The 23,201-nt window shown below is 39.1% G+C and overlaps 1 protein-coding gene across 1 annotated transcript in view; it reads left to right on the top strand.

Moving 5' to 3' along the window:
• The window catches only part of LOC134865993 (adenylate cyclase type 1-like), a 33,134-nt gene that overhangs the window by 9,201 nt on the left and 732 nt on the right, over positions 1-23,201 (top strand). The window contains exons 4-21 of the mRNA XM_063885874.1: positions 1,255-1,366; positions 9,252-9,379; positions 10,448-10,606; positions 11,014-11,155; positions 12,366-12,521; positions 14,892-15,089; positions 15,179-15,276; positions 15,413-15,497; positions 15,966-16,055; positions 16,303-16,562; positions 17,266-17,392; positions 17,724-17,840; positions 17,963-18,109; positions 18,193-18,291; positions 18,404-18,518; positions 18,638-18,762; positions 19,366-23,007; positions 23,089-23,166. Of these exons, the coding sequence (XP_063741944.1) occupies positions 1,255-1,366; positions 9,252-9,379; positions 10,448-10,606; positions 11,014-11,155; positions 12,366-12,521; positions 14,892-15,089; positions 15,179-15,276; positions 15,413-15,497; positions 15,966-16,055; positions 16,303-16,562; positions 17,266-17,392; positions 17,724-17,840; positions 17,963-18,109; positions 18,193-18,291; positions 18,404-18,518; positions 18,638-18,762; positions 19,366-19,785 (2,578 nt within the window). The 3' untranslated portion in view covers positions 19,786-23,007; positions 23,089-23,166. The remainder of the gene's footprint in view (positions 1-1,254; positions 1,367-9,251; positions 9,380-10,447; positions 10,607-11,013; positions 11,156-12,365; positions 12,522-14,891; positions 15,090-15,178; positions 15,277-15,412; positions 15,498-15,965; positions 16,056-16,302; positions 16,563-17,265; positions 17,393-17,723; positions 17,841-17,962; positions 18,110-18,192; positions 18,292-18,403; positions 18,519-18,637; positions 18,763-19,365; positions 23,008-23,088; positions 23,167-23,201) is intronic.

The following is a 23,201-nucleotide window of genomic DNA, read 5'->3' as shown; positions in this document are numbered from 1 at the left end:
TGCAGGCTACAGTCTGCCGTCAGTGCGAGAGTCGCAGACATGCAAGTTGGACAGGACAGAGTTTAAGGACTAATCCTCTTCACACCCTCCACTGCCACCCAACACTCAACATCCCACCCAAAACAGTTCCTGCTCTCCTCTGATGCAGATAGATAATGATTAGTTCCTCAAAGGCTGGTGAACCCTTTTAAGATACTACATTGGTCAGCAAAAGTAAACTTTTCCTCCAGCACGTGTTGTCGAGTTTTAATCAAAAATATAAAAACGGTGAAAAAAACCTCTGCCAAATTTAAAAATGATGCATTTAAAGGAAACCTGAAATTTGAGATGAATGTACTCGTAAGGAATTAAAATGAAGTTATTGTGGACTGTTAAAAAGAGGAAAGGTGGCGTTCCCCATGGCAGGGTTTAACTGACACCTGAAGGCCAGTGTTGTCCTGTAGTCCACAAATGCTGATATGAGATAACCTCAACACTCAGTAAGCTGCTCTGTTTTTCGACTGATGACAGTGTCACTAACATGCAGAGTTACTGTGTCCCATATGGAGCATTTAAATCACAGATGGGACTAACAGCAAAAGAGGCGGCTAAAACAACATTAGTCCAACAGTTTGTTAACTGCTTGTGCGACTGTTGGGACTGTAGATATATTAGGAGCTATGTTTAGTGCCCGCCTACACAGATATTAGACCAATTGCATTACAGCATCTTCAGTCGGAACCAAAAATGTAAGCCACCCGGAGAGCATTATTGTAGGCGGTGGTATTACCGCATAAAAGTAAATTATTGTTAACATTTCTTCTTGTTTTTAACCTCAAGCTCTCTCGTCCCTATGTACTAACCAACCAAAGGGAATACAAGTTCACCTGGAGAGGGTGTCGGGGCTTTGATAGTTGCAATATCTGGCTGTTCATCGGCTCCTTACAGGACATGTCTCCACCTTGATTCCCATGAGAATTCTCTCGCTTCTATTTTTAAGTCGCTCTGCTTGACTGCGCTTCCAGTCTCTGCACACTTTCTTTCTTTCTTTCTCTCTCTTTTTTTTTGCTGCTTCAAAAAAAAAAATCTGTTAAAACATTATGCAAAGAGAATGTTCAAATGTACTCTAGCTCAGACTTCTTACACATCATTTTAAATACATTCCTGAGAATGCTAATCTGATGAGGCATCCAATAATCTTTTTCCCCCCTTCAGAGACGCTGCTATAAATAACCTGCATTGACTGAAATGCTTCTTTTTCTCTCTCCGTCACAGCATCCTGTTTGCAGATATAGTGGGTTTCACCAGCCTGGCCTCTCAATGCACAGCACAGGAACTGGTTAAACTGCTGAATGAGCTGTTTGGAAAATTTGATGAGCTTGCCACGGTGAGTCTGTTTCCCTTCCTTCAAATAAAAGCTCATCCTTTTCTTTAATTTGTTCTTCTTTTTAAGTCAAACTTTAACACAATATTAACATGCCACTATTGTACCATCTTAGATGTCACTGAATGCTGGAAGCCCATATGATGCTTAATATGATTATCCAGTGCTTCGTTTAAAGAAGAGTTGACAGACCTCTTTAATCTAGGCCAGATTTAACCCGGGCTAAACTCTGGTTGTGTGAATGAACTGAATGAAGTTGTACTTGTCCCAATCTCCCTTGGTTCGCATGTAGGAAAGATTTCAGCTCTCCCATCTGTCAATATACACTCTTTGTGATTTCACTGCTGAAAATCCGCTCAACTTTTGCTGTGAATTTGACGGCTGCAGTTAATCTAGTCGCTTTCAAATGTGACGTTGTCAGTGCTGGTGTTATAAAATCTTTCAACCAAAACACCACAGGTACCTTGAAAACCTTCTATTTATAATGTACTAACCAGAATAAAAGCACATGTTCAAAAGAGGTATGACATTGCTCCTTCTCCGACACTTGGTCTGGCTGACACATAGTGTTTTTGTTGGTGAGAAGATAGAGCCCCTGAGCCCATGCAGATCACCCCGCTGCTGCCTTATCTACATGTAATCTGGCCTCTATAATTTACACTAGGCACATGCCCTCGTCAAATCCATTAATCCATGGGATTACAACTAACCCTTTTTTGCTTTCATAGAAGGTTTTACTTGGCAGTGTTGGGGGCTTCTATTTTTAACCTGTTTGTTTACATGCACAAAATTAGAAGCAACTAAAAAGAGAGTGTGTCTCATTCGACTTATTTTTGTCAAATAAATGTCATTGCCTTTCCTATTAGTTCTGTATCAGTGGCTTCACCTGGCTCTTGCTGTTTTGCATATCGGTGGCAATCTGTCTTTATGCAACGGAAAACATTTCCCCCCAAGATGCTATTACCTTAAAGAAGATGATTCCATGCATTACAACACAAACACACACACACCCACACCCACACTCACTCGCACACTCACGCACACATACAGTACAGGCACACACACACACACACACACACACACACACACACACACACACACACACACACACACACACACACACACACACACACACACACACACACACACACACACACACACACACACACACACACACACACACACACATCAGTTACCATGAAATGTTGTATCCAGCCATGGAACTTGTTATCAAATGCTCCATCCTTGCCCTGACCCAAAGCCCCACTCATTCTGATCCACTTTGGCAGGAAGTGGCAGTGCCAGTGACTCATAACTGTGGTCACTGTGGGCACACAGACTCCTCTCATTCCATACGAAGAGCGGGCGATGCCACATGGCCACTGGGCCTCATCTCATAATAACATTCCAGCACCATCCCCACACCACCTGTCCACTCTTTGGACTTGTCAAGCTGCATGGGAAGATGGCCAGGAACGCAGTGTACTCCTAAAGTGCTGTTATAGTAGACCAAGTATTGTCACCTCTCCCTCCTCTCTCTTTCTCTCTCCTCTTCTCTCCTAAAGGAACTTACTTTTACATAAATGAAGATACACCTTATCACCTCAGTTAGCTAACACATACACATACCGGTTCTTGAATATGACTCATACCCACTTTCGCACTTGATCTAAGCCCTAGAAACAGTTAGCCACTTTTGAACTTAGCTCCGTATTAATTATTGCTAAACATTGCAAATTCATGTGAACAATTGCGATTTTTCTCCTCCACCTATATATATATATTCTCAGTCTAGTTATACCGCTGACAAAAGGCAGTAAACAACATACTGACATTGTATCTTTCTATAAAGATATGTGTTAGCAACAGTTGCCTATTTACACATCCAGCAGACATGTAGCAACATTAGCATTTATTTAGAATGTGGTTTTTGGTCCCCTGGCAAATAAAAGCTCTATTTTGGTCTTCCCCCCTGAGGGAAGCATATGGCTGTTTAGTTTCTAAATGATCTACTGTGTGCTCCAGCCATTCTGTTACTTAGCCTGGCTGCTGTTTGGTGCTGGTCTAGTGGCATTAAGAGGGTTTATCAGAACTTTTACAGCTGCCTGCTTTTTCAAAAAAAACTGTGACTGTGTCAGTAGTCCATGCATGTCATTTGTTGTAAATGACAGGCAAAAAGCCTTAGGTCACTCATCCAGTTTGGTTCTCAAACTTGGTTGCAAGGATATGATCTTATCAACCAGCCTAAAACCAGCACAAAATATATCGCAATCTCAATTTTTGGGGAGAAATCAGTCTGGAAGGATTTGAAAGGAGAACTTTAATCTTCTCATTGTACCTACATTACATTTTAATACACATTTTGATAACACCTTTTTAGATATTTCGAAAGATAAGCCTTCCCTGAGCTCAGAAACTCAGTGGAAACAGAATCAAATTAATATGAGAAAGAAAAAACAAAGGTCTTTCTTTTTTGACCATGCCATATTAAGTAAGACATTTCCAGGAAACCCACTCACTCAGATCAGCATTTGCTGTTTGATTCCCACCACCCACAAGAACACAAGCTGGGAGTGATTATACCTATTTAGCAGCAGGCTGAGAATCTGCCGACTATACCGTTGAGACCGAAGACAAGGGGCGCAGACATCTCAGGAAAGCTTTAAAAAGATATCACTACCCAAACTTGGGAAAATAGTAAATGCAGTCTGGCATACAGAGCAGACCCAATCATGCAAGGCTAAGGTGACTGACTTTACTGTTGGGTTTAGTCCAAACTCCACTGTCTTAGTATTTCATCTGTCAGTTGAAAGTATTTTAATACAGATTTGTTTTTCAAAAGAATAACAAGAATGTAAATTATCACACCTACTGGTCACTCTATAGACACTTCCTCTCCCTGGCTGAGTTTCCTACAGTCGGTCTAAACATGAAACAACAGCTTCTGTTGCGAGGGGGACTCTGTTATTAATTTATGGTGGTTGTGATGCTATATAACATTAATAACTCTAAACTGGATGTGCTTTTGTGTTTGTCTGCATGTGTGTATGCGCGTGTCGTCGCTGTTTCCATGGCAGAGTTTCACAAAGCTTCTCATTCTTGTCTCTCTTTTCTCTCCTCTCACAACACCTCCCTGCATCACAGCTTTAAGACTCCTCCGCTCCTTGTTTCTCAGCTTTTTGATTGACATGCTGCAGCCTACTTCCCTCAACTGTGTCTTTTAAGCCCTGTGGTTCTCTGCACCCTTTGCACTCCCTCCTCACTTGTGTTTCCATTTTTAGGATTGCTCAATGATGTATCTACTGCCTCATCCTCGACAAGTCACAGTTCCCCTCACATTCACACATATGACTGTGAGGGCTTACAGAATAGCCTGCATCACATATGCAGGGTATGAATACATACAAAGTTTACATAATACATTTTTGAAGCTACATAATACATTGCCATATCTTCAACCACTGGTCTATTTAATTTGTGCTACTATTTTGTTTAACAATTCACCAAAGCATATCTGACAAACAGTTTCCAGAAGTATTTATCCCTTTTCAAACAATTAACTGTAAGTACTTCATTAAGTGTAAAGCACTTGAGATTAAACTGAGATGGTGCCATTTCAATTGTGATTCATTCAAGACCTCACAAAAACAGTGAAAGAAACTGCACTTGTTCTGTTCCCAAAAATGATTCTGCAAAAAGTTAACTTTAAAAAACAGTTCCAACTTTTGTGAATTTGAGTACATCTGCAGATTTATATAACGCATATCCTACGCCAAGAAATTATAACAAATACAACTGCTAAGAATGCTAATACATTTGGATTATTCTTAAATTAGGCACAAGGACTGCTAACTGCCCACACTGTGACAGCAGCCTGCCAGAAACCAAAGTCTGGGTGTAAACACGACTCAAATAACCCTGTTTGGGTTTGTCTAGTGAGCAGGTGCAAGGATCACTGTCAAGTCCTGCAGTTTCCCTCTGATGCCTATGTGCTAAAGACTGTGGGCTCAAGCTAAATCCAAGCCAAACAAGCCAGCTTAGGATCTTATCTGAGCAGTAAGAGAGGGGAAATGTTTCTGTTTCAATAAGAAGAAAAGGAACGTGTTTTTCATTGCAGTGAGCATACCATAACGAAACTAGCACTTCCATAAATTGGGAAACTCACATGAGGCAGATTTTTAAAATGAATGTCAAATTTGAAGTGGCAGAGGCCGAGACAAGAAATGAATGTGTGTTCTTAAGGTGTTATTAAATATTGTGAAAGAGAAAGAGAAGAAGAAAAACTTGGTTTACCTTAAATTGATAAATGTTACTTTATTCAAATTAATATTATTTAAAGTGTTAGCATTAGATTGCCATATCTGCTGCATTACATCCATTTACATACTGTACATATGCTATGTGTTACTTAGGGGTCTCAAAGTATGCCACAGCACCCTGAATAATTTAAAATAGATTTGATTTAATCTTTTAATCATTTCAAGAAAACTGAGAAGTCCTTCTTGTTTTTCTTCCAACCAAATGTTCTGAAAAGCAGTGCCATCTTTAAAAATAAAACGCTTTGGACTGTTGAACATTTGTTTTTTGTTGTATCCTTCATCTTTGTATCTGTTAAATATATCTACATTAATATGTTCATTTAACAGATCTACAACACCTGCTCGCTCCAACCCACCAGTTTGTGGTGGGTGGTGGAAGTGTTAATATATTATTCATTTGTTGTTGCCCATAAATTATTGCATATTAATTCGAATCAATAAGAGAGCTCGGTGACTAAAAGGGAAAAATCCTGTGAATTCCTGGCATGCGGGCAGAGATTCAGAGAAATCTGTGCAGCAGGGGAAATGTTTAAAAAAAGATTTCGCCCTTGCAATGAATCATTGTCTGCCTTTATTGATTACATGTGGACATTATATAATAATTTGAAGGTAGTTTGGAAAATATTTGACAAACCTAAGTAATGGCCTAATATAAGATGCATAAAACAGTGGGATTGTTTATATTTTGAACTAAGAGAAGTGTTTCATCTCCGCTATAAATCTACCTGTTCAATCAGTCAGAGAAGGTTCAAAGATATACCGCTTCAAACACACTTCTGTCTGTGTCCATTCAACCTCCCCAAGCTACAGGAGTGGAAGCCCTAATCTTTAGTCACATCAATAATATGTACAGAGCACTGATCTTTGTCTTGGTGTTGACAAGGCAGAGCATGGTGTGCACTGCTGTCTCCTTTGAGGAATTGTAGGAAATGAACTGCTGCTACTCTCAGCTGGCTCATCTTTTTTTTAATAATCATTTACTGAATGTTACCCATGCCTGTCACAGTGTCCCTTTTGGTATTGCCCTCTTTGTCTGTGCACAATGAATGATTGCTAATTTCTATCACTAAAAGCATATGGGTGTATTGTATGTAAGTTGCCACGTAACATAACTACACTATAATTTTGATAATGGTGCTCACAATATATTCTGACCTTACTGAAAACCGAAAAATTATCCAAAGCATTTTAATAATGTCTTTCATCCTAAGTGAAAATTGTGATTAGGTGTGAAACTCTACCTGTCTCCAACACACAAACCCCATCTTGACCACCCAGATAGCCCACAATGCTTCAGTCACATGACGGTGGTAATCCTGCCTGGGACCGAATCAGCCCCTAAGCCATCACATTGCAGATTAGCAGAGGAAAAGTACAGAGTAAGAGACTCTGTAAGTACCAGGGCTTTCCCCTGCTTCCTGGAGCTCCAACTATGCCTCACTATAGGGCCATCTGTTACTGCTCCACCGTGACCTGAGTAACCACAAAGAGACCTCATTGGCTTGGTTACAGTGAACATGTTTTTAATAGAACATAGGGAAAGACCTGGAGAGAATAGCAGTCTAGTGTCAAGTGTATAGATAAAGATCCAGTTCAAAGGACACTTAACATTTCAAGTACATAGCTGTGTCTGTTTTGACCTATGTGACCATAAATGGAGCTGTGTATGTAGTGCACTTGCCTTGTGTTGTATGAGGATGAGTATGATGAGTGAAGGAACTCTCCAAATAGTAGAGTAAACAAAAGCTCTGTATTTTCAGTGCTCAATTACAGAAAAACAACAACCTTGAAGCTAGGTGATTTTTTGGTAGTTTTATCACTGAGCTTACTATAGTGACTGTAGGTTGGACATGTTGTATATAAAGGCAAGATAAGGGAGAAGGAAATTCATAAAGAAATACCACAGCACAAGAAACAAAACAGGGACATACGCAAGAGTAAAGTACAGATATATAGGAAAACATACTTCATGCAATTACAGATCTATAATAGAAACAATAAAGCCGCACATAACTAATACCATAGTGTTAAATAAAAATATATATATAATCAATATTGTGTTAGATCATATGAAATAAGAAACCTATATATTTGAGGAAAATCAGGACAATATTTGAAAATAATGACTGCTCAATAGTCTATACAACATCTCTCTATATTTTACTGTCTCTAAGCACTTTAATAAGGTTTTATTTTACATGAACAGCACATGTGCCTCCATGCCACCAATCACTCAAGCATGACCAAAGCATGTAAAGGTACACAAGACAAATAGTTTCCCTTTGTTTTCCTGAAACACACATGGCTAACATGGTAAAAATAGAGTGTCTTGTGTTCTGCCCACCATTGTGTATAATTATCTTATAGTCTTGGAGTCTTTGTGCTCCTCACATGCAAGGCCAGCGATCCTATTACCTCCATGGAAACAATAAAGGGTTATGAGAAGGTGTCCACGGTAACCTGGTCTCCCTGGTAAAATCACTGTCTGTTGCTCATATCCTCTAATAGTGGATTATATTTGTAAGCCGCCTTTTTATGCCAGTCCTTATTGTCCCCAAAGACTGAGAGAGTGACTCACCTTTTTCCCTAAAGTGAGACTGATCTGTTGATTTAGCACTGCATTATGGGAAACATTTTAGCGTTGGTGTGAGATTAAATCTCAAGAGTTTGCATATAATAATGAACATGCTTTGCAGTCCATGAGGGGATCCACAGCATTGTCATATATGTTGTATATCTGTGGTTGTTTAACTGTCTTATCATATTTTTTGAACAGCCTCTGTCTCTTAGGGTTTGTACCTATTATAATATACTGTATTTCTCTTGAACATAGAGTCTATCAGATGGGTACTATAACTTTCTCTCTGGGTTTTGGTCATGTTGCACTGCACAGCAGGTGTTGACAGTGGCATATATTTATGTGTACGCTGCTGCAGCCATAAAACAATATATTAATCAAAGTGTAACAGGCTATTTCTATTAATAGCTATTCAAATGGGCACCACTTTTGAGGCGACTGGTTTCCTGAGAAACAGGGAATTGCTGCTCCCAGGACATAAACCTCTGAGATATCATAATATTTTTACACTTTGTTTTAAATTGTTTAAACTAACAAGATATAATTAATTAGCTCTATCCTGCTGCTGAAAAAAAAGGATTTAGAATTTTCCACTCCAAAAAAGCTTTGCATCAGTGTTATTTGCCTAAATTCTTTAGGAATGTCATAATATAAAACGTTTTTGGGATAAGTGAGTTACAAGTGAAAGTAAAATTACAAACATAAAATGAACTGTAAGTGCACCATGAACTCAATCAACCTTTCAGCAAATGATACAATGATGGATATAAATCAGTGTAATGGAAAAACTTTAATTAAACTTCAGACTTTTTAACACAACTGCTCTCAGACACCGCTTCTGCTGCAATGATTAAACTAAAGTATTGCTGCCTGAAACCACAATGTTTTTTTAACACTGACTAATCAGACCATGATAGTAGGTGTTAGAGCACTGGTGATAAAACTGAATTGTAATTGAACTGAACTGTATTGTATCCTTTTTGATTGGCAGGAGAACCACTGTCGCAGGATTAAGATCCTTGGGGATTGTTACTACTGTGTGTCTGGACTGACCCAACCCAAGGCTGACCACGCCCATTGCTGCGTAGAGATGGGTCTGGACATGATTGACACCATAACGTGAGTCATCATATTATAGTTCATTATTTAGCAGTATGGCATGCATTTATATAGGTTAAACTACAAAAGGTTCTATGGATTTAAACACATTAAACCACCATTTTCTGTCTTATTTTTGTATTGGGGTGGTAGAAATATGCCCTTTGATTTTTATTCTTTCCTAAACACACTGTTTAACTGAGTCCATGTTCACAGAGTTCTTGGAGGAAAGCAGCCTGAGTAGCCATGTGTGCTGTGAGCAAATTCTAACACTGAACATCTGACTGAGCAGAACTACAATTGGCTGAGAGAGAGAAAGGCTTTAATGGAAAAAGAAAATGGGCTCTTTTATTGAGCTTGTTTTTCTCACATACAGTGCACAGTTTCAAAGGGGGGGAAAGACAACTAAAAGAAAGACAGTGATTACAGTGCAATAGAAGATCGAATCAGAAACTTTGATGGCTCTGAAATAAGTTTTGCTTAAACACTGATTAATAGAAATGCTCAACTTAGCAGTTCCTTTGTTCTTTTTCATTCAAAGCATTAAAACATTGTATTCAAGTACATCCACACATGATAGTAAAGATATGGGATGCATTTTAACATTGAAACATTTTCCAAAACAGGAAAATTAAAAAGAGAAAGGAAACCAATTCAAATAGGACCTTTAATTCAATGAAGATGGGAAGATGATAAAATAATTGTCTGAAAATGAAGGATAGGTAGATAACTAGAAACATTTTGTTGTGTAACAATGATGACTTTCTTTAAGGTTTATGCATAAGTAGTGGTCCATCCTATTCACTTAAAGGTTGGTTTGCCGACTGCTTAAGAACCTTTTCATATTATCTATTAATGCTACAACAATCCTCTCACACATCTTGACACACAGATGTATTATAAGTATTTGAATAACTCAAATATACAGTGTTTGTGTACAATAATGCATTGTGAATGTCCCAATGTTATTTGGAGTGCTTTTTGTGCTTCCTTTTTATGATCTGTGTGATTATAGTTCAGGGTTTAGGTATGAATATAGCTATGAGCTTAAAACCCTTCTCTAACACTTCATGTGCTCTGCCCCTGCAGGTCAGTTGCCGAAGCCACTGAGGTCAACCTAAACATGCGCGTGGGCTTGCATACAGGTCGGGTGCTTTGTGGAGTACTCGGCCTCAGAAAATGGCAATATGATGTTTGGTCGAATGATGTAACACTGGCCAATGTGATGGAGGCTGGAGGACTACCTGGGTCAGTATTTAAAGCCTTAATAGCTACGGATAGTAATTCTGTGATCTGGATATGACACATGACATTTAACGTGAGGTGTGAATCATTTCAATTATCTCTTGTATATATATTTTAAAATCAAATTCTGTCCTAATTTTAAAATACTTTTAATTAATTAAGACAGATCAGAATGAAAGGCCAACTGCAGAAGAAACAACGATTCTTACCTCAACTACAAATGTCACATGTTTGCATAATAATAGAAATACGGGTTGAAAATAAGAAAGCTTTTCCAGATGATAAATAGACTTATTTTGACTTTCTCTAGCAACAGTCTTCTGCAAATATTGTTAAATGCCCCTCACTGCTGCATCAGGAGTGACTGTCAGTAGCGTTGTGTATAATCCTGTCCCACCTGTGTACCACAGTAAAGTTCACATAACCAAATCTACGCTGGAGTGCCTAAATGGAGATTATGAGGTGGAGCCTGGAAACGGTCACGAAAGGAATGCCTTCCTCCAAAAACATGAAATTGAAACCTTCTTTATAGTGCCATCCCACCGAAGGAAGGTATGTTATTGTAATTCTGTGCTGAAGGAATATATGACCTGTAATAGATCGTTTAGAAGGAAAAAAATGTTAGCTGATAGCAGCACTTGTTGAAATTACACTTCCAATGAAGCCTTGGCCCTAGTTGAACCATTTATTACCCATACAGTGTGTAGGCATCGACAAAGCTCCTGCGTATGTACTGTATACTAATCAGTATTTGACTTTAATTGCCTTAGTTAGAATAGACTAGATCAAGGAAGCTAATCTTGACCTGTCTTAAACCCTAAGCAGGTCAATAATAAAACTATTGATCAAACAAAATGGTGTTGAATAAAGAAAATAGTATTATATAATAGAGTGCTAACACATTTGTAGTTGATCTGATTTCTTTTCCAACCTGTAATGGATTGGTCTGGAGCTAGAAGCCTGTGGCATCTATCATCTCAAATCTGCACAGTCTTACAAATTTACAGACAGAGATATATGTGTGTTTGTGTGTGTCAGTGCATACACATCTTCAACAGATGTGCGACAAGCAACTGGAGAGGGAATTTCAGTCTTGGTCTAGTACTACTCCTCTCCTCTCCTCTCCTCTCCTCTCCTCTCCTCTCCTCTCCTCTCCTCTCCTCTCTCTCTCTCTCCTCTCCTCTCCTCTCCTCTCCTCTCTTCTCCTCTCCTCTCCTCTCCTCTCCTCTCTTGATATGCAATATAAGCTTTCACATAGGTCACGTAGGTCCTTATATGAACCCGTAATATCCCGGTTGCGTATTTATTTCTTTGCTATGTAGAGACTTTGCTAATCCTCTTAATGCAGTTGATGGTTGGACTTCATGAGAGGCATGGCTCAGAGAAAGATGTGCCCTAACTAAGCTGCATTAGGAAGCCTGCTATCAATCTCCTATGGTGCCTTTTATTACTCCTGCTTTTGGCCACACCTCCTATGCTGTGTAGAGAACAAGCCATATATTTCTTACTATAAATGACAATTCCTCAACGTCTTGAAACTATTCTTAATATTAATCACTCTCTCTAAATTAAGTTTATAAAAAAATGATGGCAGCAGTACTTAAACTATTAATCACATTAGGGATTTAACCTATATATTGTAAACCAATTTCTAGATAATTGAGCTGCTAAAATGATTGCATGCTTGTGTGTGCATGAGCATGTTTGCATACTGTGGGGTATCATGACTAAATCTTTGTTCCCGTTTCTTATCTGGTGACAGATATTCCCAGGATTGATTCTTTCGGATATAAAGCCCGCCAAAAAGATGAAGTTCAAAACTGTGTGCTACTTACTAGTGCAGCTTATGCACTGCAGGAAGATGTTCAAGGCTGAGATTCCCTTCTCCAATGTCATGAACTGCGAGGACGGTGATAAGGTACAAACGCTCAGTGTCTGTGGTGACGGTTCTGTGTTTGTTCGTGCTGTGATTTATGTAAATGGTGGCAAAATGTACACAGTAATGTCTGATTGTCAAGAGTTTACAATTTTTCTATTTGATGATGCTTGTTTCACTTCATTTCCAAATGCCCTTAAACGTATCTCTTATTTAAACTAAAATCTGATTTTTTTGTTGTCTTTATGCATGGTATTGTTTAAGCATAAGAACATTAAATTACACTTGATGTGAAAACAGTTTAGCTTAAAGTATCTTTAGTCAAATTATTCCTTTAAAATTAAGAATTCTGTTGACAGAAATGTAATTGTTTATTTATTCGTATTCGTTTTTGGTCTAGTTAACTGCATATTTTTAGGTAAATGATAGTCGTTTAAACAAGGCGAGCACTGTTGATAAGGAAATTAAGGTGGTCACCGTTTATTGTAATGTAGAACTTTTCCATGCTTTTTGAATGCACTTTGAATGAACGAAAACAGAGAATTAATAAAGGCATAACAAACTTGCTCTTGCTTAACATGTTGATCAGTAAATACAGTTTATACAGTATATATATGGCTTTAACAGGATGTATACTTTATCGTAAGTAGCTAGGGGGTGATGATAACCTCTGTGAGACACCAACATACCTTGTCCCCTTGAATAAATTGTCTGTGACACTGGAATTTTGGCAAAGAACTTAGTCAACCTTGTGTGCCTGAAAAAAAAATCCTGTGGCTTGGCAGCTTTTCAATTATCGCACCAACTGATTTTGTCCAGATTTTTATGTGTGTCATTGTTGGGCAAACTAAAAAACTAAACATGTATATAGAGACAATTTTGGGGTAGGTCCCAATAAACGTGTTTCATCATTAAATTTTCCCCACAATGACGTATCTTAGGGTAGCCTACAGACTAACAAAAGTATTTGTAAGGCATGTAGAAGTTAACGTCAGAACAGACGTCCAGGTAATTAGTTTATGTCAAAACATTGTCCTCACAAGTAAATAATGCAAATGTAGTTTTTCAAATATTAACCATGAACTTTTGACCCGGTATTATGGTCATGATTTTATAAAGTGTCCCTCAGTGTCTGCATCTAGATCTTTACCTCACACTGTCTCCTCCAGAAGGCAGATTAGTATAAATGAAAGACAAATGGAAAAGTGCTGACAGGTTAAGTCATCATGCACCTTTTACTGAATGGAAATTTCGCATTCACACCACACACACTCGAATTGTTTGAACAAGACATGCATTCACTGCACGGAGGGGAGCAATATGAGAGAAAAGGGAAGACTGAATAGGATTTTTGATGCAGCAGACATGGCTGCATGGTGTTCTGTGCTACGTTGAGCATAATATGGGATATAAGGAGAAGTCTGCCTCTACAGTTCACTGTGATGCTGCTTCATGAATATCAAAACAAGAGTGTGTGAGAGGCACAGAGAAATAATGGATAGAAATGGAAAGATAGAGAAAGTAGAAAGACTGGATGAAAGAAAAAACAGATGCATGAAGGAAGGGAAGAAGAAAATAGCAAAGAAGGAAGTAAGGATGAATGGACCAAAACTAGAAAGAAAAGCCGGAATCACAGCAGATTAGACAGAAGCAGACAAGGATAGAAGAGAGAAAGGATATAAAGACCGGAGCAGGAAAGAAAATGAAGGGGAGAAAGGAGGTAACTGAGGAATAATAGATTGAAATGGTTAGGGAAACAAAGAGGTAAGGAAGGATACACAGAACCATGATGAGAAAGCAGGGAATTAGAAAGACAATATGAAAGCAGGGAAAGAAATAATATATTGGAGCAGAGAAGGAGAGAAAGCAGGAATTAAGGCAGAATAGACAAGGACAGAGAGAACAAGGAGGAAATCAGGAAAGTCAATGAGGTGTACGCATTGATGTCATGTCATGAACTCATGAACAGTCTGGTGTTCCTAGCTCTCCCATTTCTGGCCTAGTGTGACACAGAGCTACACAAGTCTTCCAGCACGATCACATATACATGTACACACAACCAACCACACACACACACACACACACACACACACACACACACACACACACACACACAAACAACCACTCCATAATAACTATCTGGCTTTGCTCCAATGCCCAATGTTTTGCAAAGCTGGGCTGCCGGAGACACTTAGACACAGTGGGGTGCATTCAGTAATGAAGTTAAGTGTGAAAGCAATGTCCTTATTTGAAAGTATAATCAGCTGCCCGTGTTTATTGTTGACTCTTATTCACCCTTGTTCCTAATATGGTAATACTCCAGTATAACAGAGAATACAGCGCTCTGTTTATCACACTGTTGTTTCTCAACTTTTGTATATTCAGAGAAAATTTCTTTTTTTTAATCTAAAGCGAAGAGCAATGCGAACGGCTCCTCAGAAGCTGAGGAACCGTCCCAATGCGAACCAGGCTACTGTGATCCAGAGCAGTCCCAGAACCCGGGTCAACCGCTACATCGGGCGTCTGATCGAGGCCCGCCAAACTGAGTCTGACACGGCGGATCTCAACTCCCTCACACTCATGTACAAGTGCCCTGAGCGCGAGACGAGGGTGAGGGACATTGCAGGCACAAACTGTACCTTTTTAAAGTCAGATTTATTGGGAAATGATGTTACTCACTATTATCTCTCTGGCATTAGTACCACCAGGTTCCTGATGAGTACTTCACCAGCGCTGTGGTTCTCTCCCTGATCCTAGCTGCCTTGTTCGGCCTTGTCTATCTTCTCATCATACCACAGTATGTACAGCATATTCTGTTGCTATTTCATCTTTTCTCTGTTGCTTTTCTTTCCTCCATTTACCTCTTAGGTATTCAGGTCTTTGACTTTTTGACTAACCCCCTCCATCTGTTTCTCCTTTTTTATCTGACTCAGGGGTACAGTGGTACTTGTCCTTCTCGTCTTCTGCATCTGTTCCCTAGTAGCTTGTATCATGTACCTGCATATCGCTAAAGTACAGGTAAATACAGCTGCTCCATTTTTAATCACACTTTAACGTCATCTGTTGTATCTGATGGCTGACAGAGGTGGCAATTTTCGTCTTTAGATTTGTTCTCCTTTTTACTGACTTAAGAGTAGTATGTAAATGTGTTTTATAAAGCCAAGTAATATTGATTCAGTATTCATTGGCTTGAAGATTAGTTTCTAAGCCCCTGTGTTGTCCGTTTTTCTTGATGTTAATGGTCTTCCTCAAAGCTCCTGACCTCATCTTTTTTTTTTACACGTTGTTGCTTTTACATTACTAATCCCCCTTCCTTTCTGTTTCTGTTATTTTCTTGCCTTACTTACTTCATGCTACACTTATAAGCCTGTATCTGTTTGATTTCCAGCTCCAACCTTTATATTATTCCCACTATTATTCTTTAAAATGAAAATATCTTATTGTGTCCGTCTCCTTTATCTAACTTGTCCTTGTTTTGTCTCTCAGTGTTTTCCAGGGTGCCTGACCATTCAGATTCGCACTGCTCTCTGTATTTTCATAGTAGTGTTAATCTACGCTGTGGCCCAGGCCTGTGTGGTAAGTTGGAAAGGCAACAGTAAAAATGTCATCCAACCAAATATGAACTATAAGTAAAAACAATACCTCCATGTCTTGTGATCGTAGTCCCTTTGTTGGTTAAACAAGGTAATGCTTGTAAGCTACACAGTTTAACTACAGCTCTAACATATGGTATCACATTCAATGGTGCTGTAAATTAGAAAAACCAAAAAGGCTTATCACTGTCATCTGTATGTACATGTATCTGTGTTTTTGCCTCTGTCAGGTCGGCTGTATGCCCTGGTTGTGGATAGGTGCCAACAACAACAGCTCCATCATCATTGTTGATTCCGACATCGCCAACCACACCATGGAAGAGCTGCCTTGTGATGGTGCCCGCTACGCCTTTCTGTCCTGTGTAGTAGGCACACTCACCCTGGCACTTTTCCTGAGGGTCTCCTGGCTGCCAAAGATGATGCTAATGCTCCTTCTGGGGGTGCTGTATGTCACTGTGTTGGAGCTCAGCGAATTTCGAAAGAGTGAAGGGTGAGCAGATCGCAGCACAACGTGATCACAAACACCGGACACACACAATCATTTAAGGCACTGCTGGTTTGCGTTTCTATTTGTCATTTCCTGAAGCTAATAGAGGCAGTGATTGGCTGTGAGTTTCAAGCGATGCTTTTTTTTCTTTTGGGATCCAGAGAACGGATAGATAACCAGGAGTTTGGAAGAACATTTACAGTACATGTTCTGAGATGTATGTGTGTGGAGGAGTCTTTGGTTGTCTGTAGCCCACACACTCTTTCATTTTCCACTCTTTGAAGCAGCACATGTGCTCATTAGTTCCGAATCAGAAGCCTGAAAGGACATTGTGGGCTGGATAATGGTAGCGCTTTAGCTGTTTAAACGCAGTACCGAGGGGCCTGGCCAACGTTATTGGATTTTAGATCATAAATGTGCTCCTGAAAAGTGATTATGCTGAATTTGTTTAGGGTTATTTGGATATAAGATATTGTTTAAAAACTCATTTTGTCAGTTATATAACCATATATAAAATTGTTTGTACCAACATGTTATTTCTTCTAAATTCTGACAAAATCTAATGAAAATAGTTTTTTTCACTATGTTTTTAATAAAACCTTGCTCATGATTGTTCGTGAAACTGTGTGGGGTCCATTCATCCCTCATATGTAGTTTCCTGTGTGGTCCAGTCCACTGCTGACTTGTGTGTTGGTCTCTTCCACAGTGGGGGGTCCTTCCACATCCGGGGCTACGAGCCCATCCTGTCTCTGTTGCTCTTTGTCAGTGCTCTGGCCCTCCACTCCAGACAACTTGACCTCAAACTGCGCCTGGACTTTCTATGGGCTGTGCAGGTGAGGAATTGTGTCTTGTGTGGATGTTAAGAGGCTTAATTCTCATTATCATAATATATGCATTAATATAAATGTGCTGTAGAAATGCTGACATCATTTATTTTATAAAGTGGAATTGCTAAAGATGAATTAAGAGCTTGTCCGTTCTAGTTATTTAGCTAGCAGCATTTGTCATATAATGTATCCAGGTCTATTTGAAAACCAACTATGAAACAAACACTCCATGTTTTAAGGCGCTTGTGTTTTTCTACTGACTCCTTGTGGTGAAAGTGTGGAATAAGCTGCAGTGCTAATTGCTGTGTATTTTTCTGTGTGCTATATTTGCTTTCAGGCGGAGGAGGATAGAGATGGGATGGAGAAAGTCAAACTGGACAACAGGAGGATTCTCTTCAATCTCCTGCCCGCACACGTGGCTCAACACTTCCTGTTGTCCAACCCCAGGAACATGGTGAGCCTCGCTAATAGACACGCAGACAGACAGGTAGATTAACAAGCAGAAGACAAAATAAATCAGAGACGTGAAAGGACATATATTATATTGTTAAACCGCATTTTTTCTTTTTACATCAGGATCTTTACTATCAGTCCTACGCACAAGTTGGTGTCCTATTTGCCTCAATCCCAAACTTCAACGATTTCTACATCGAACTCGATGGCAACAACATGGGAGTAGAGTGCCTGAGATTACTGAATGAAATCATTGCTGACTTTGATGAGGTGGGATGCTGATCCTTTACTTTGAATTTGCTTTTGAATTTAATGTGTTGCATTGTGTGTTTATCTGAATGCATGTGTTGCAGCTCATGGATAAGGAGTGCTACAAAGACATCGAGAAAATCAAAACCATTGGCAGTACTTACATGGCAGCTGTGGGCCTAGTCCCCACCGTTGGTGACAAGGTGATACGTAGTTCCTGTGGAGTTGCACATATCTGAATGGATATATTACCTACTTTTGAAGACACATTGAAATATCATGTAATGCATACCGATCTGTGTGTCTCCTCTGTAGGAGAAACAATCTGTTTACGACCATCTGAGCACAATAGCAGACTACGCCATCGAGATGTTTGATGTTTTAGATGAAATCAACTATCAGTCATACAATGAGTTTGTGTTGAGAGTGGGTACGTCCACCCTTGTATAAACCCCTTAATGCAAACACATAGTTAACGACAATGAGAAATCTAAGCTCAACATTATTTTTTGTATTTTTTTTTAACATGTTTGCCATCTGTTTGCCAAGGTATCAATGTGGGTCCAGTGGTTGCAGGGGTGATTGGAGCGCGACGACCTCAGTACGACATCTGGGGGAACACAGTCAATGTGGCCAGCAGGATGGATAGCACTGGAGTACCGGGAAAAATACAGGTATGCAATTACCTCAGATTACAATATTTATCCAAGACTAATTTATTTTAAAGGGAAAGCTGGTTTACAACAATGCTTAAATGACATAAAAGGTGAGGGTACTGTAGAAGAACAAGAACTGGACATCAGGTTTGATGCATTTATGCAATAAACTACATTGTATTTGGCTTCCAATTAAAAAAAATGTTTTAATGAATGATTTAATTGTTTAGGGCACAGTAGAGTTCCAGAGAATCTTTGTTGAAAAATATTACAATAGAAAAGTAAATGATAATAAATAAATGTAACATTTCTAATACTTGAATGAGTTTATGCCTTTAATAAGGAACAGAACAAACCAGTAGTGCTTTCCTATGGTTCATTTTTGGAATTTGCATCAGGAAGCATGTAAACAACAGCAACAAAAACAATGGCACATTCTGTGGGACGGAAATAGGACATCTTACAATAACAAATTTGAAACTATCAAACATTGTCCATCAATTTCAACTACATTTGAGCACCATGGATCATTGATGTAAACAAACATTCCACCTCCTCTTGTCTTACCGGAGCCAGGAGCATGTTGTGAATAGCAACAAATGTATGTTTCCTCATTTTAAGGTGACTGAAGACGCATTTCGGCTGCTAAATACCAACTATGACCTGGTGTGCCGTGGCAAAGTGAGTGTCAAGGGGAAAGGTGAGATGCTGACATACTTCCTGGAAGGCAAGGTTCAGGGAGTGGGCACGGTAACCACCTCCTCAGTGGTGCGTTCTGCCAGCCTGGCACGGCGGATCCACTCCTGTGGCAAGACTAGCGTCCCGACCAATCTGGGCCGCGTCTCCTCTGCTGCCAGCCTGACCGCTAATGCCAGCGTGAGCAGCAACATACAGATGAGCACTGCCAACAGCAGCAACAGCCAAGCGTTATGCCTGCCCTCACCCTTTGTGCCCGCCGTGGGTGAGGAGGATGAGGAGGACATAGAGGTGACACATATTGAGATAGAGGCTGTGGCAGCTGTTGCAGATGAAGCAGTGTAGAAAGAAAGACAGGAATACAAATACTGCATACAATAAGGAAAACCCTGGTTGGAAGCCTAAAGAAGACAGGGCTGTCCAGGTATGTCCTTTAAATCCTGAGCTACTGGCACAAATCAGAATGTGCTCATTCAGGATATGAACTTCTAAATAAATGATATGGTGAAATGGACAATCATGCTCGCTTTTAGGGATTTGTATCAGCTTCCCACTCATGGAAGTCACACAGAAAGACATCCGAAATCTCAAATCCTCTTTCTAACATCTCTATAACAGGTGATTTGATTTGTGTTGTTCCTGGGATCCCCTCAAATCCAGGCATAATGTGCATCTTTGTTTTCTATATGGAGCATATACCATGTACAAGAGATATGTGCATTGATATCCAGAAAAAGACTGATCATGCTATTGCTTTTGCACTGTCTTTCTGATTATGCCAAGGATACATTGCATTATTTACAGTGTAAAATGGTGTTGTTTCTTTTTGGTGTGTGTAAGCATGCATGTGTGTACTTGTGAGTGTGTGTATGCATGTGTGGTTTATTCTGAATTGTAACAAAACAGCACAAAGTATTTTTTATATTCAGAGCACACTGGACTAAATAGGCTTTTTTGAGACATATTTACAGGTAATACTGCATGACTTTGTAAGAGCCGACAGCCATAGTAACGGTACTCCTGTCGACAGAGAACCAAAGTATTGAACTTTCTATCAATCTTTAGTTTTACTGCTCATACTGCATCAACATGCAAGAGGAAGAGAACATGTTGTAGCAGGTTGAACAAATTGGCATATGTGACTCTTTCAGGCATTATCAGTAGACTTAAAAAGTGTCTTTTGAACCCCATGGAGAAGTAATTAGGTTTTCTGATTATCTGATACCCTGATTCCCGATAGTTCAACATAATATGGCAAGACATAATGCACTGAGTTGTATGTGTGCTATGGAAACAAGTGAATGCAAAAACATCACAATGTATGGTGCAAATACATCTGTAGATATCCAGGAAGACATTTATCAACACAGAAGAGATCACAAACATTGCTTAAGCACATCCAATAAGGACACAGCATCAAGTGCACAACTTAGTCCTTTAGCTTAAGCCTTTCAAACGCTCCATCTCCATTGACACAGTATCTCTAGACCACAGAAACTTTGGTGCAGGGTCAGGCTACCAGCGTCTATCAGGCACACATACCGTTCTATGGCTCTTTTCTAATTTTCAAACCACATTTAGAGTTTTCCTCTGAAAAATATCAGCTTTAGCAGCAAGTCTCCCAGATACTCCCGTTCTCAAAAATGTGAGGAACTTCAAATAGCTTTGTAGCCTGTATCTTTATCAGCATTCAATTTTTACTTGATCTGGGAGTGTAAATACATCCTGTTTCAAGTTTTTTGCCTTACTCAATAAGCTTACAGTGATTGCAACCTGCCTTTTTAGATATATTCACTTTGATATGCAGATTATACTTTTTGTAAATAGCCAAAAGCTGTAAACTATGTTGTATCTTGTACAGTGTAAAGTTGGGTTATTGAATATTTTGTAATAAAGACAATATTGGTGTATAAAATAACAAAAAAGTATGTATATAAAGAAGTAGGTGTTTGGAGGTAAAGTTGTTTATTTGATTTTTTGGATGAGCCACATCAGGATTTTACATTTTGTCCCTCAAACGCAGCACAGCAAACTAACAGCTTGTAACAAATATAACTTTTTATTGGGAGTTTATCGTGTAACTTCAACTCTATAACATTTTATTTCTCACACCTTAGTTTATGACTCTCAAAATAATAATTTTTAATCCATGCAGCAAAATATGGCAGATAATTACAGGTTTATTTTGCCCAACGGTGGGCTTCCACCGTCCAAAGCCAGATGAATGTCAACATGTCAAAGACGAACTGAGCGGGGGCCAAATGTGTTTTCCCAGCGTTAATGTAGAAGTTGTCTTGGGTTCACTCAGTGTAACAGTTAAGTCAACAAACGCCTGGCTTGCTCAATCATGTTTAGTCCAGTACAGTATTCAAATACTTTTAGCTTGGGAATTAAGTAGAACAAATTCTGGATTGTTTTTAAACAGTTGTGATGAATTTTAACATTTATGTATCCAGAAGGAGTTCTTACTTTACCAGAAAAAATACTTTAAGTACAGCTGTTGTTTTCATTGTCACTGTACAAATTCCATGACTTCAAGCTGAAGTGGACATGAAGCACTGAAAGGAATTCAACGTGAATGAAGTAACACAAATAACCCTCCCCCTTGTGTCATCAGTACAAAAGAGGGTCAAGATGAGTAATTCAGGTTCAGGCATTCCATATTGAAACAATTTCAATACCACAAAAACAGTTTGTTTTACCTTTTATGATTTGTTTCTTACCAAGTAGGTGTCCTGGATAAAAAGAGGAAATAAAAACAGTGATTTAAGTTAATTAACTCATGTTAGGTTTATGAGCTGTTGCTGATCACAAGTCTTTCTGAATTTACTGAATTTTTAACCCAAGTAAATATTCATTAACTATTCCCCTATTAGCTGAAACTTGAATTATGTTTTTCTTTTAAGCAACAATTCAGTTTATATGTTTATATTAAACATTTTACTCAAATCCCTTGTGTTTATCCTTATCACTGTTTTTTTATGGAAGCATTGGCACAGGTTACATTGCTTCATTTGTCACAAAGGATAAGCATTTCCACCTGTCATCTGTCTGCAATCAAGCCTTCACACCTGATTTGAATGATCAACTAATGACAACCTACAATCAGGATCCTCACATAAAAGGACAGCATACCAAATGTAAGTTTAAAGACACATTTTTATATTCATTTATAAAGAAGGTGTTCTGGTAATTCTGCTGTGTATAAAAATAATGTGGGAACAGAGGCGACGGCTGGAGTCCATAGAGGAAGAGTCAGAGCAGGAAGATGAAATCGAAGCAAGCAAAAGTGGAGAAGAAGTGGAGGAGGATTTCCAATTTAAAGTGGGAGAAGAGACAAAAGAGGTAATGACAGATGAAGAGAGCGAAGAAGATGAAGATGAATGTGCTCAGCTGAGGGTTCAGAGACCTCGGCAAAGTCGTGGTTCCCTCCGCGAAGCAAGTTTTCTGCAAAACCGATCAGATCAGAGCACACAAGCACTGGATTTAAGTGATGAAGCTACAACACGACAGCAAACAAGTTTTGGAAATGAGAAAAGGACCAGTAGTGGTTTGGTGACAATAAAGGTGAGTTATTATTGTACATTTTACATTCAAATAGATTATCAGACAACTAAATGCATAAGAGATGATGCTTTGTTGTTTTAGGTCTCCAAGGTTAAATGGCCAAAACACACATCACCTAAATGGTCAGTGAAAAAGAAGAAAACCAGGAAGAGGAAAAAGGTGTCTGTTAGTTCATCTATAACAAAACAGTTTTT

The sequence above is a fragment of the Eleginops maclovinus genome, chromosome 6 (genome assembly GCF_036324505.1).
Source record: "Eleginops maclovinus isolate JMC-PN-2008 ecotype Puerto Natales chromosome 6, JC_Emac_rtc_rv5, whole genome shotgun sequence".
Classification (NCBI taxonomy): domain Eukaryota; kingdom Metazoa; phylum Chordata; class Actinopteri; order Perciformes; family Eleginopidae; genus Eleginops; species Eleginops maclovinus.
The sequence above is the reverse complement of the archived record's forward strand: the minus strand, read 5'-3'. Positions and strand labels throughout refer to the sequence as shown.